This window comes from Sminthopsis crassicaudata, chromosome 5 (genome assembly GCF_048593235.1).
Source record: "Sminthopsis crassicaudata isolate SCR6 chromosome 5, ASM4859323v1, whole genome shotgun sequence".
NCBI classification, from domain to species: Eukaryota; Metazoa; Chordata; class Mammalia; order Dasyuromorphia; family Dasyuridae; genus Sminthopsis; species Sminthopsis crassicaudata.
This window is the reverse complement of record NC_133621.1, coordinates 6,941,820-6,956,144: the sequence shown is the minus strand read 5'-3', so window position 1 is coordinate 6,956,144 and position 14,325 is coordinate 6,941,820. Positions and strand designations below refer to the sequence as shown.

The following is a 14,325-nucleotide window of genomic DNA, read 5'->3' as shown; positions in this document are numbered from 1 at the left end:
TAATTTTAATAGCATTTATTTAAATTGAACTCCAGATTTTTTTTTCTTCCTTCTTGCCCTTACCCCCATCTTGAGAAGGAAAGCATTTTGATTTCTATTATACATGGGAGATCAGACAAAACATATTTCCATGTCAGGCATGTTGCAAAAGAAAATGCAAACTAAATAAAGCAATATAAAAATATACAAAGTTTTGATTCAGTATACATTCCAAGTTCATCAGATCTCTCTCTGAAGGTAAATAACATGTTGTTGTTGTTGTTTTTTGTTTGTTTTGTTTTGTTTTGTTTTTTAATGTGTCCTTTGGAAATAACTTTAACCATTGTCTTTATCAGAGTAGCTAAGTCTTTCCCAGTTGATTATCTTATAATACTGATGTTATTTACTCTATACAATGTTTTGCTGATTCTATTCACTTCACTCTACATGACTTCATATAAGATTCCTAAAGTTTTTCTTTTTATGCTTCACTAATTCTTGTTTTTGAAAATGAACATTTCTATTCACCTCTGATCTTTTCAGCAGGAATTCCTTAAAACCTTCTAATTCATTAAATATCATTTTATACCCTCCCCCCTTAAAGAATGATAATCAGCTTTGCTGGGTACATTATTATTGGTTGTATTTCCAGGATTTTTGCCTTTTAGAATATTCAGAGTCTCATCTCTTTTAATGTGATAGCTGCTCAATTTTGTATGATCCTAAATGTGACTCCATGATATTTGAATGTTTTTTTCTTATTGCTTGAAGTATTTTTTTGGACCTGGGAACTCTGAAATTTACTTGTAACATTCCTGGGAGTTTTTATTTTGTAATTTCTTTCAGGTAGTGGTCAGTGGATTCATTCAAATTCAGTTTTCCCCTCTAGTTCTAGTGGGACAATTTAACATTGATAATTTCTCAAAATATAATGTCCAGGCTCTTTCTTTGATCTCAGCTTTCAGATAATCCAATAATTCTTAAGTTATCTTTCTGAATCTATTTTCCAGATCAGTTGTTTTTTCCGATGAGATTGTTCACATTATCTTCTGTTTCATTCTTTTGATTTTGCTTTTTGTTTTTGTTTGTTTTTTTCTTGATGTCACATAGGGTTATTAACTTAATTTTCAAGGAATTATGTTGTTCATTGAGCTGTTATACTTACCATTCGACCAATTCTTTTTTTTTTTTCAAGGTGTGATTTTATACAATATTTTTATGCTCCTTTTACCATGGTGTTAATTATCTTTTCATAATTTTCTTCTTTTTTCTTTCATTTCTTTACCTAGTTTTTCCTTTTTCCATTCATATTTAATATTAGACAATATTTTTTCATAGCTCTTATAAGATTTCTGACAGGGCTTGCATACAATTAAGGCCTTATTATAGATGTTTTGACTTCCTTGTCTTCTGAGTTTTTGTCTTGATTCTTCCCTTGTACTCCACACAGTAGCTTTCCATATTCAGGTTCTTTTGTTCTTGTTGTTTTTGCATTTTCCCCTCACCCTATGTCTTGATTTTAAACTAGTCTGTTCTTGGTATGGGTCCTGTAGGAAATGTAAAAAGTGACCCTTTCAAGCCTCAGGCTTTTTTCACTACTGTTCTAGGGGGTTTAAAAGTTTTTGATACTTCTGAAGGGTGTGATCTGGGAGAAATGTGGCCACTAATCTCTTGAGTCAGTACTCTGTTAATCATTCTTATGAAATGAAAATATCCAAGAAACTGGAGAATTTATACTTGGGGTTGAAAAAAAAAAAAGGAGAGAACCTTCCCATGTACTGTAGGTACTCGAGGGGCTCACAGGAGGGTCCTAATGTGCTGCTTATTAGATTTCCCTTTAAACTCACTTAAACTCCATTTAAACAATTTGTTATGATGCTCGATCAAAAATTAAATACTACTTAGGTTCATGCCCCATACCTGGATGAAAATATGGAGACGGAGAAAGCAAACATCCATCATATCCCAATATAAAACAGATCTCCCTTCCCCCAGATCCTGCCAAGACATTCTCACTATGACCAACAAATCAATGTATGTTTGGATTTAAAATTTTATTTTCATTTTTGCCTTCATAGCTCAACATTGTGTGTTTGTGGTCCCCAGCAAGTTAGCATTTGATGGCTTAGTATTTCCTATAATTGACAAGCTCTCCAACCTCACTCTGCAACGTATTTATATAAAATATAAACTTAGAGAGAAAATCACTTTTTGGCTTAATAAATATTTGTTTTATTTCTACTACATCTGTTCTGCAGAGCTTGTTTGGAGCCCATTAGTGTGCAGTAGGAAATGCTTGTGTTTGTATTTTTCCTAGTGTTTAAATTCAACTATCACTGGTGGCCCATTCTTTCAGTTAGGGTATACGACATTAATCAGCCTAGAAATGTAATTCTCTCAGCTTATGTTCACATTATGAAAACATATATGGAGCTTGTAAAGACAAGAATAATACCTTACATATACAGAGCACCTTTTAGCCACAACAGGGATTCTATTTATATTATCTCATCTGATCCTTACAGTTACTCCAGAAAGAACAGGTCTTATTATCTTAGTTTTATGTATGGCAACAGTGAGACTCTGATTAAGTCACATGTGCAAGTGATAGAACACTAGCAATAGACAGATACATGTGTATATGTGAACACATTTTCTAGATTATGTATGTGTGTGTGTGTGTGTGTGTGTGTGTATGTGTGTGTGTGTGTGTGTACACATATAATTGTGTCTGTCTCTCTCCTAGGCTTATTGTAAGGGGGAAAAAATGAAATATTTATAAGCTGTTTTGCTTCCTTGAAATGCTTTATAAATATGAGTGGAGACCATATATGTGACATGTATTTTAGTTTTGAACCTGAACAAGCCACTTGACCACTGTAGATTTCAAGTTCCTCAGCTATAAAATAGGAGTGGATCAAATGGTTTAAAAGGTCATCTCCATCTATGGTGTATGCTTATATAACAAAATAAGCATTTATTTTAAAAAATTCCACCCTAAGAATCAGGCCACTTTAAACTCATCTACTAGCATTAATTTTGCTATTTAACTGTTGGCATTCATAATATGCATTTTCTGTCCAAAGACCAACGAGTTGAGACATTACTCACGTTCTGTCTTAACGAAGGAAAAAATACACATAATAATGGGTCTAAACCAAATGAGGCATTTAAGAGGTGCATTTGCTTGGATAAATGTTTCTCGGAGCTTTCAGGAAATAACTATAAACATAATTTCCATTCTTCAGGTAGACCTTTTGGCATGAAGGAGTTTCATTCAGTTCCTTTGTAAATGGAGCTTCCCCCCTTATTACCCCAAACAAAGTCTGGGAGAACTGGCACCTTCTACATTTGTGTAGCCTGTCTTATTTGATGTCCTATAACTGAATGGAATCCAACTCAATCCCATTAGAATGACTCCCTGTTCTTCCCTTGGCCCCACTGTCTCTTCTTCCTTCCCCAACTCCATGTTTCTGCGTCCCGCTGGCCATCGCTCGAGGATGGCTGCCCTTTGGTCTCCTGCCCGCTTTTCCTGATGTCCCCTGACTCCTGGTCTTCCTTAATTCCGATAGTTTCATGGCAAATTCTGAATTTGTATGTGCTGCCCTCTTCTGCCAAGAAAAAATTATTAAGAACCGATTGACTGTAAGGCTTGAGGCATGCAAAGATGCCTAAGTCCCGAGATCTTTCTCGCAAAGAACTTGCTCTCTGTCAAGGAAGGAAATGAAAAGAGATGACAGAAAGGAGAATATAAGGGCAAAGGAGAAGCTCAAGCAAACTGGGGGTAGCTTCAGGAAGGATTCATGGTCAAGTCACCCTTGAATTGGCCCTTAAAGGGGGCGTCTATTGCCAAGATGGAGGCAGGGGCAGTGTGAATGAAGTGAAAGAGAGATCCTTGTCTTGGGGGATGGGCTGAGAGAGAGCAGGATGAGAAGAGGTTAAAGCCATTTAGCTGAAATGTGCCTGGAGTTAATGTCAAAGTCACTATTTCTAATCTGCTTGGAATAGATAGCGACTGCCCAGGCAATTTTTTTTTTTTTCTGACCAATCATTGTCTCTCCACATCCATCCTCCCCATCTTGGTTGGAATAATTATTTAAAGTTCTTTTGACTATAAAGCTAAATGTGTCCTTTGCCTATTGCTTCTAGATCCCCTATTGCTTCTGTAGCAAACAAAACCATAGAATCCCACTGCCCTGCACAGTTGTTCAGATACTTGGAGTCTCCTACTGTGGGCCCTCGCAGCGTGACTTCTTCTAGATTAAAACTAATGTACCAGTAGGTTGCAAAAATAAGGTTCATGTGTTTAACTCCTTCAATATAAAGATGAAAAAACTGAACCAAGAAAGCTTTAAGTGATCCAATAGACAGGATGGAAAATGCCATCCACATCTAGAGACTGAATGTGGATCAAAACAGAGTATTTTCACTTTTTTCTTTCATTTGTTTGTTTTTTGCTTTTTCATTCTTTTTTTTTCCTGTTTGGTCTGATTTTTCTTGAGCAACATGACAAACATGGAAATAAATTTAAAAGAATTACACATATTTAACCAATATCAGACTGCTTCCTGTCTTGGGTAAGTGGGAGGTAAGGAAGGGAGGGAGGGAGAAAACTTTGGGACACAAAGTCTTATAAAAATGAATGTTGAAAACTGTCTTTACATATATTTGGGAAAATAAAATACAATTGAGGGGGATGCTAAAGTGGCTTGCCCAAGTTTGTTCACCTAAGTCCAAAACGCACACAAGTCAAAACATGGCCCTCCTGATGTCATTGGTTCTCTTCCAGAACCAATGATGAACAGCAACAGGTAATAAATGGCAGCGCTAAGCTTCACCCGGCCACGTCCGATGACCCCAAATCCATCATGAGACAGCATTTCTTCAAGCCAAGGAAACAATACATATTCACATAAAGAGTGAAATAACCTTGCAATCAATCCTCCCAGTTGTTACAAGTTAATGGTAAATAACTAAAAATAAAATAAATAAGTTAAGTGGTAAATAAAATGATGTAAACAGTAAATATTATGCCTTCTATTGGAAGCTCTATGAGGGTAGGGATTGTTCCATGTAATATCTTGCTAGCACATAGAACAGTGCTCTTTAAATGTTTGTTAAGTATTTGGGAAAGGGTGAGACTGGGAAGAAGTGAGTGACTCCATAGGAAAGAGCAATTACAGAATGACCATGGAGTCATGGAGAAGGGAAGACTCAACCTTGATGTCTGAGTAGAAATTAAATGGAACCAAATAGTAATTTTAGCAGGGGGAGTAGTCTAAATATTGAGATAGAAGCATTTAACAACTGTACAAGTTAGACATCATGGTATTATTGTTACTTCCCTTTTAGATATAAGGAAACTGAGGCTCTGAGTGAAAAAATTTACTCAGGATCATAGAACTTGTCATTTCCTGTAGCAGGATTCAATAATTCTGTTGAAGGGGACAACATGTTCAAAGTAAGTAAATATAACGTAATTTGAAGAATGCCAAAGTACCTAATAAACCGTTGACTTCCTCCACTTGGTATCATTTGGTGTCATTTGGCCTAGATAAATATATAATTCATAATGTTCACTAAAGAAAGAGACTGAAAGTCATTATCTTAACTATGAAGAGCCCAATGAATCAGTGGATGATAGTGACATTTATAAACACCTCAGTTTCCTATAAACAAAAACATCCAACTTAGAGCTGTCAAGGAGAGTCTGAGGCCAGATTTGAATTCAGATCTCCCTAATTCTAGGTCCAGTGTTGATCCACAACAGTCTGATTTCTAAGCTGAACAGAAAGAACACATTTAAAGCAACTGAGACCAGGCTATCTCGGGCTTATCTCTTGGCACTTTAAAAAAAAGGCTACAACAGATCGGGAAGGCGTCCCAACCCAAACCCATGCAATATTATGAGTTACATAGAGTTTGCCTTCCTAAGATAGCTAAAGAGAGACAAATGACCATTTCAGGAATCAGGAAAAAGGCTGGAGGTAAGCCATTGAAACAAGAGGATGCTACTTCACCTTTCCCTCAGAAAGGCCGCTAACAGGGACACTCCATTGGATTTGACAGACATAGGGGCAGCTAGGTGGCACAGTGGAGAGAGCACCAGGCCTGAATTCAGGAGGACCAGAGTTCAAATCTGGTCTCAGACACTTAACACTTCCTAGCTGTGTGACCCTAGGCAAGTCACTTAACCCCAGCCTCAGGAAAAAAAAAAAAAGAAGAAGAAGAAGAGGATTTGACAGACATAATCGGGGCGGTGGAACTCCAGGTGGAGCCTGGGGAGCATCTGAGGGTCAAGAATGAAAATGAGGAGACATCCCAGGATGTCACGTGAACTCGGCCCGTTCCAGAAAGCAAAGGAACTAAAACAAGTGCCTGAGTTGGGCAGATCTGTTTATGGAAGCAGGAGGTGATGATGATGACATCTCTGAATAAGAGAGTCGCCACCAGATATTGTAAAAAGATTATCCTGAGGGAACCCAGTGTAAAGTTTACAAGGAAATGGTAGAAATTGTGCAGCACCTCATTCCCGACTATAAAAGTTTTCCACCCCGGATACTTAGCAAGGCACAGTTTCCTGCCTAGACTCCTACAATGAAAGCTTCCTATTTTTAATGGACTAACAAATAACTGATTTCCCTACTGCAAACATAGACCCTTGAATCACCTGCAGTAAATTGTTGGAAGGGGGCCAGTATCACAGGCCAAATTTGGTCATAATTGCCTATAAAAAATGAAGATAACATTTGGAATGGAAGTCACCAAACCTAATCATCTTGGCAAGCTTCATGCAAAGAAAAGCTTTCGGAATGTCCTGAGGAGATTAAAACCACATGGGAACAGGATGAGTGCACGTCATCCAGGATGGGCCATCTGCCACTGGCCAGAGGCTGAACAGAGCCGGACTTTCCCCTGTGTAATGGTCCGTAGATCACGAACCACACACAGGCCCTGGCAGGAGAGCATTTTGTCCTTCAGCTCTTCCTATTGGAGCTCCATCGACAAGGAATGAGATTGCCACTGGAATACGTCTCACTCCTGGGGCCACGTGGGCCTCTCGGGTCACTCTTTCTGCCCATGCTGTGTGTCTCTCTGTGGCCACAACCTCAGGAGGAAGAAAACAGACTATCTTCTTCTTGGCTCCATGTGGGAACTTTCTGTTCAGCTTGGAAGATGCAGCTGCAAGATCCTGGAATCGTGACTTTATAATGAAAAATGACTGAAATGTAGCAATCATAGTCCACTCCTCTCTAATGTAATAAAAGCAGCCATTTTTGTTATAATCTTCAAGTAACTAAGAGCAGCTAGAGGTTACTTGATAACTGTTGAATAATCAATCAAGACTGAGAAAGTGCCCATGTGTGCCAGGCACTGTATGTGCCCTGGCACACACGGGGTTAGTGAGAGGAGCGAACCAGCAGGCTCACTTGAAAACAACGTGGATGGGCCTACAAGAGCAGGGACAGGTCCCCAGCCTGCAAGCTCTTTGGGGGGCAGTGAGGGGAAAGGTAGGGCAGCCCAGCCTTGTCTTTGGGGTGCATTCGCCTGTTTGTTTGCCCTGTTCTTCTTGCAGGGCGGGCACTGCTGCATGTTTGGCCCATGTTGGGAGTGCCTGCCATCAAGCCTGGCACATAATGAAGGCGTGATCAGTAGTTACTGAATTGAATTGAAGATTAAGTGGGAAATCTCAGGTGGGCATCAAGCTGCCTTGGTGACATTCCCTCCTCCTGAGTTCCCTGCCAGCTCTTGTTTGGCGCAGTGTAGCACTGAGAGAGTACAGAAGGGCCTGGGTTCGAGCCTTTGAGATGGGCTCTTGGACCCCCTCATTTTGTGGATGAGGAGACAAGAAAGGGAAATGACTGGTTTGAGATCATAAAAGTGGCAGGAATGCACAGAGCCAGGATTTGAATCCAGGTTTTCAGTTTCAAAAGGCATCCATGTCTCCACAATCTCACACTTGACCTCCCGTGATTTCCTGGTTGTTTTTACATGCATCATCAATGTAATAAAATGTCCCATGAGGCTCCCTCCCTCTCTGGGTATCTGTTTTCTCATCCATCAAATGAGCACAGTCTTTGAGGTTCCACATTCAGGGATCCTGAGAAATACAGGAGGGAGCTGGGGCATTGACTGTGTCGGTCCACCAAGAACTAGCTGAAAGAATCACAGGAAAAGTGAGTGTCATTTGTAAACCAAATCCTTGTGGAAAACATTTAAAAAATCTTTCCGATCATTATCTTTCCTGCAGATGGCTCATGGAACAATGTAATGTGTCCTCTGAAAACGAGACGGGGAAATGGAGAGTGAGAACATTTTCCCTTAGATTCCTGATCTCCCTGGAGACAAAGTCCCCTTCCTCCATTAGTGCTCAGAGCAGTATCTGTCCCAGCATCAGCAAGAACTCAATTTCCTGAGATGCTGCGTTTGGAGGAGTAGTGATTTCATGGGGTGGGTATTTTCTCCATCAGCCCACATTGCCTGCCTGCCATCAATTCCCTTGTGAGGGATGTCCGATTGTTTCATCTGCGCATCTGGAGTTCTGTAGCATCCTTCCAGGCCTGCTTCAGCTGCTCAGAATTTCAGGACATTTAGGAACCGACCTAGAGAGGGAGCTGTAGTTAACAAATAAGAAAATCCCTGCCCTGGAGGAGCTTTGTTTTAAAAATAGATAAGGAGGAGAGTTTGGAGAGGAAGAGAAATACAGACTTTGGTGGAATTAATATTTCCTTCCTACTGTAAGAGGTTTTTTTCAAGGTCAGTCCCTTCTGCCCTAACCTCTGAGAAAGCTTGCAATTTGTGTGCACAAATGCAGAATTATAGTTCATCTCATGTTATCATTCATTGGAAGGTGAGCTCTTTGTTGATATTATTATTGATATTTGTTCTTATAATTTTGTCAATAATTTTTATTATTTTTATGATTTCTTATTGGAGGTCTACTCTACATTCCCTACTTCTTTCATCCAAAATATAATACATTTTGGCCCTCTTAGAATAAAATCTCCCCGAGGGCAGGTTTTTGCTCCCTATAGTTCCATAAGAAATGTCTATTGAAAGAAATTGAATAGAATCTCATTCCTGGAGGCAATACGTTGTCAAGTGTAACGTATTTATGGACATACCTCAGACTATAATTTTAAATTTAAAAAAATATGAAGATAATATTGAGTTTTAGATGATCAAAAGGAACTTTTCCTGTATATTTGTTTTGATTGACTTATTCTCATCCAAATCTCCCTTGCATAGAGTCATTCAGTATCTAATGAGCTAGCGTGGCCTCCATTCCGCTGAGTGTGCAGTTCAAGCTTTATAAAGGTGCTAGGAGTGGGGGTATGTGTAAGGGGGGGCACTATTACTTTTCATCATATTTCTATGCCATGAAATGCTAATCTTTCCATCAGCAACAACCAAAAAACTGGGATTTCATGTTGTTTGGTTTCTTTATTGAAGGCTGGGAACATTCAAATTATTACTTCTTTTTACTGATTTGGATGATTTAATTAAAAAAACAAAACAACAACAAAAAACTCTCATCTAAGGAGAGCTGTGCTTTTCATTCTTTCTGATGAGTTTTGACATCTTGGATGGACATGGGGCAAGGTGAGTTATGACACTTTGGCCAGTCTTGCAATGGCTTTTGTTCAGTTGTTCTTCTTCTTGATTTCCAGCAAGTAACTTCGCTTTGACCGTGTGAGCTTCCACTTTCCGGTTGTTTTGTGAAAACAATTTCTGTTACCATAAATTATACATGACACATCTAATGATTTGAACTCTGGGGTTCATATTTTAACAAAATCTACAAGATTTCTAGTGGATTTCCCCAACAATTTAAATGTACATGAAATCATCAAATTGATTCCTGCAAAGTTGTCAGAATGTCGTTTTTGGGGGCATTAGAGAAGCGCTTTTTAGGTTATCTGTGAATTGGAGCTCATCTACATGTTTAATATTTATCATGGCCGTGCCGTAATCTAATTCTTGGAAGCAGAAGCCAAATGAACCGTGTGTGTGTGTGTGTGTGTGTGTGTGTGTGTGTGTGTGTGTATGTGTGTGTGTGCGTGTGTGTGTATGTGTGTGTGCGTGTGTGTGTATGTGTGTGTGCGTGTGTGTATGTATGTGTGTATGTGTGTGTATGTGTGTATGTGTGTGTGTGCGTGTGTGTGTGTGTGTGTGCTCACACCTTCACATACATATGCCAGAGCACTGTATTATGGACCCAGCTCAAAGGAAACTTCTCTTGCAGGGAAACCAAGGTGGCCATCAAAATGTGGGTCATCCTTTGCCAATAATTGTGGCTTCCTCTTTCATAATATCATCTCTTGGGGAATTGAGACTCTTTGCGTTGGCATTCAATTAAGAAAATATCTCTAAAGTGATTGTGATATTAATAGCTAATGTTTATACAGTTTTTACTGTGCATCAGGCATGGGCTAAGCTTTTCATAATTATGACTTCATTTGGTCAGTCCTGTGAGGTGGATGAGGAAACTGAGGCAATCAGTTTTTGTAGTTACAGGGTCACATGGCTGGTCTGGGCCTGAGGCCAGATTTGAGCCCCAGGTCTGGCATTCTACCCCCCATGTCCCAGAGACTGTGCCGTGCCCTGGTGCTAGAGACTAACAGGAGTCTGAGAAGGAGCTGTGACCTCCTGTCAAGCCCAGTGACCTTCACCTTGTCCAGGTACCTTTGAATTATGCCTGTCCGCTGGATTTCCAACCCCCTTCCCCAGAGTAAAGCTCCTTGAGATTTTATCTGGTCCCTGATTGTGACACAATCCCCTGTCCGGAGCAATATTTTAGTATTTGTTTTCCAAGAATATTGGAAGGAAGGAAAAGTGGGAAGGAGAAAAAATGGGAAGGAGGGAGGAAGGAGAGAACCCCATGCTTGATGCACCTGGATAATGCTGCCAGGGAGGAGGATTTCCAGCCGCCTCTGCTGGGGCCGCTGGTCAGTGCCCGCATTGCCCACACCCCCTGGGCTGAGACAGCGGGACAGAAACAAGCGCCCACGAGATTTGCCTTATCCGAGTGATTCACTTTTTGATGTGAGAGTCTCCTGCAAAAACTCTTTCTTTGGCCAGTAATGAAAGGATTCGGGTTTAATTGTCTAAAGGGATGATTAAAGGAATATTTCCTTAGTTACAGCTCCCATTGGGAGTTCTGCCTGAACAAAGGGCAAAGCAGAGCCTGGGGTATTTCTGTGTGTTCTCTCTCTGCAAGTGTGTGCCCTGGAAAGGGGAGGCTTGAGATAAACTCCAAAAAAAGGAAAAAAGCAAGAGAAAAGTCAAACACATCTGCTTCTCACCAGAGGGAAATCTCTGTCAAGGGCATATGCGGCCCGTGGAAGGGGGAGGACCAGAGAAATGCCTGCTGGTCTCTCCTTTCCGTGATGGACCCTTCCTTAATCCTGGGAGCAAGGGATCTCAGTTAATGGGGTCAGTGTCTTCCCCAGGAATTCTAGATCAGAATATATCCTGGCTCCCAGCATCCGGTCTAAGCTCTTTGGGAAATGGAGTAAGCAAAGAGCCAAAGGTGATGCTCTCTATCTGGGATAAAGCTGTTCGGTCCATGAGAAGTTGTGAGGGGACCTCTTCTAGATGGAGGCTGGTGAGCTCCAGGGTCAGTCCCTTCCTCACTGACTTAAGACCTTCCAAGAAACTAAAGGGAAGAGATTCCCTGGCTACCCCTGAAGGCTTCCTCCCAGTCCCTGAAAGTTTGTGAGTTGCTCAGGCTCACAAGCTACCTTAAGCCCAACTTCCCAGGGACTCTCCATAGTGATCACAACTGTTATTCAGCCCCAGCCCCAAACCAGGCTCCTGTTAGAACTCACTTAGAGGGGACAGGAGGAGCCATTAACATATTAACCCATCGGCAAGTGGAGGATTTGGACCCCAAAGTCAAGGCTCTAGGATTGTGCTGGCTGAGGTTTCATAGTGGGTCAGTTCTGACCTGGCCTGCCCAGGCCATGCTGACCACAGTGGTCAGGAGATGTTTTTGCAGAGGGTGAGCGTTCTGGGTGGACCCCAGCCTCCAGTGGGGCTGTGGGCCAGAGGCTGAGCCCAGGAGCGGTGGGCCCTGGGCAGTCCTGCCTGAAAATCCGATTGGAGTCTACCTTTCCCAACAGCAGGGCTCATAGCTGGCATTTCTAGGTCGCCGAGGGATTTACGGGTTTCTCCTTTGATCTTTAAAAGTATGTCCTCGGTGGCTCCATGAGGTGTTCGGAAGCAACAGGAAGCATCTTTCCCGTCCCACTGGGCATTTGTGAAAGCTCCTTAATTGTTGTTGTTCTTCTTTCCAGGATAATCCACAACAGCTACAAGAAAACGTCAGGCAGGGGGCCAACATCATCTCTTCTCTCATCAAGGACCGAAACGCCGGGCTCGTGGGGCAGCTGCTGATAGCGTGATGTATGCCGGGAACATGGGCCATGCTCATTCTGTCTCTCCCCAACTCCGTCCACGTGTTCTCTTGTTTTCCCCGAGCCAATTTTAATGGTTTTTCCCCCTCCCTTCTATTCTAAAACTTCCAATTAACACACATTTCTATGCAGTTCAGGTTCTGCTATTTGCCTATATGCAAGAAGAATCCATTAAATTGGAAGCTGTGTAGCTGCTGGCCAGAAAGTTAATTTGAGGGCCTTTCCTGGGGGAAAGATCTTCCAAAAGATCTGGATAGCTATTAGGCCCTATCAAATTAATAGCACAATATGAAATCTTTCTTATATAATAATTTAAGAACACAATCCTTTGTTACCACACTCCCAAGCAAGTAAAGCAGAAGATCTCTGACTCTCTAATGCTGATGGGGTTTTTAGCTTTCAGAATTCTGCTTTTTCTCTTCCAAATATGTTTTTTTTAACATCCTAGATGAGGGTGAGAGACTTGGGGTGACATTGTCCTTACTTCTGATCCGGAGGGGCTCGTGTTAAAGGAAGAGGGGGGAGAAGGCAGTGCACCTCCTGGCATCTGGGCATCCTTAGGGTGCCATGGATGCCCTTCCCTCTCTTCCCCTGATCTGACCCTGAGGATTGCTTTTGTTTTCTGTTTTCCTTTCACTGAATTTGCTGGAAGTTGATTCTGACAATCGAAATGAATGAAGATAAAATAATCACATTCTAGGCATTTGCCCGATGTTGCCATTAAAAAATGAATAATAAAAATCTGTGCTGATTAATCCTGGTTTTCTGTCATTTTTGAACACAGGGAAAATTACGCAGTCCTCCCAGAGTTAACATAGGGAGTGATTATAAGAAGAACAGGTCTCCAGATTTTGAAATCTTGAGAGAGGCTCATTTTGGTTATCCAAAAATCTTAAAAGTTCTGGAACCACATGGAAAGGTGGCTAGAGCACTGGACTTGGACTCATCTTCCTGAGCACAGTCTGGCCCCAGACACTTACTAGCTGTGTGACTCTGGGCAAGTCTCACCCAGATTGCCTCAGTTTCCTCTTCTGTAAAATGAGAAAGCATTAGAAGCAAATGTCAAGAAAAAAGCCAAATGGGGTCAGGGAGAGTTGGACATGAGCGAATTACAACTGGGCCCATAATGGAACTTTCATCGTTTCTAGACTTATAGTGATCACATCAAAACTTTTCTTCTTAGCCCCGCTCTATCACCTTAGAGCTGCTAAATTGTCCTCTGTTCAAGAACTACATTTTCTGTGTGGGAACAAAAATGGATTCAGTTTCTAGTTTGAGAGATTCCACAACTAAGAGCCCCCAAGAGCTCCATGGATTTCCCCTGTTTTGTTTTTGTTTTTGTTGTTGTTTGTTTTGTTTTGTTTTGTTTTGTTTTACAAGGGGCTTCCCAGTGAACCTCTGCCATCTCCACATCCCTGACCTCTTCTGTGCTTGGTCATCAGTTGAAGACCCAGTTCTCATCGGTGTGTCATTGCTCCAGCCCCATCCCCCTTCATGGGTAGCCATGACTAAAGACACTTCCCAAGCTGGGGGGCCCGGATTCTTACCCTGTTTAATGTGGCTGGTGCTCAAGGGCAGATCCACTGGCCGCTGCTGGACTCAGCAAATGAGGGATGTCATGGGGTCGTACTTGATGGGATTTGCCAGAACTGGTGACCCCCGGAGTTGCTCCAAGCACTGAGGAGTGCACGAAGCAGAAGGGCTGGGTCTGACCAAAAGCATTCCATTTACTTGTTTGGAGGAAAAAAGAAAAAGGCTGCCAAAGTCCTCCCCTAGAGCCTCCTCACAATGCAAAGTAGAACCTGGGATCCAAAAGCGATCTGCGGGCTGCTGCGTCCCTCTGACGAGGCTTGAGGATGGTCTCAGGGATAGCTGAGTCTGTTATCTGAGGCCTAATGGGTACAAGTATAGAGATGTTGGGGGAAGA

At 41.6% G+C, this 14,325-nt stretch overlaps 1 protein-coding gene across 4 annotated transcripts in view; it reads left to right on the top strand.

The window, feature by feature from the left end:
* CRPPA (CDP-L-ribitol pyrophosphorylase A) overlaps positions 1 to 13,153 on the top strand; it is a 261,917-nt gene extending 248,764 nt beyond the window's left edge. For all 4 annotated transcript variants that reach the window (XM_074266599.1, XM_074266600.1, XM_074266598.1 and 1 more), the window contains exon 10: positions 12,279 to 13,153. In XM_074266599.1, the coding sequence (XP_074122700.1) occupies positions 12,279 to 12,386 (108 nt within the window). In that variant the 3' untranslated portion in view covers positions 12,387 to 13,153. The remainder of the gene's footprint in view (positions 1 to 12,278) is intronic.
* The last annotated feature ends 1,172 nt before the right edge of the window (positions 13,154 to 14,325 follow it).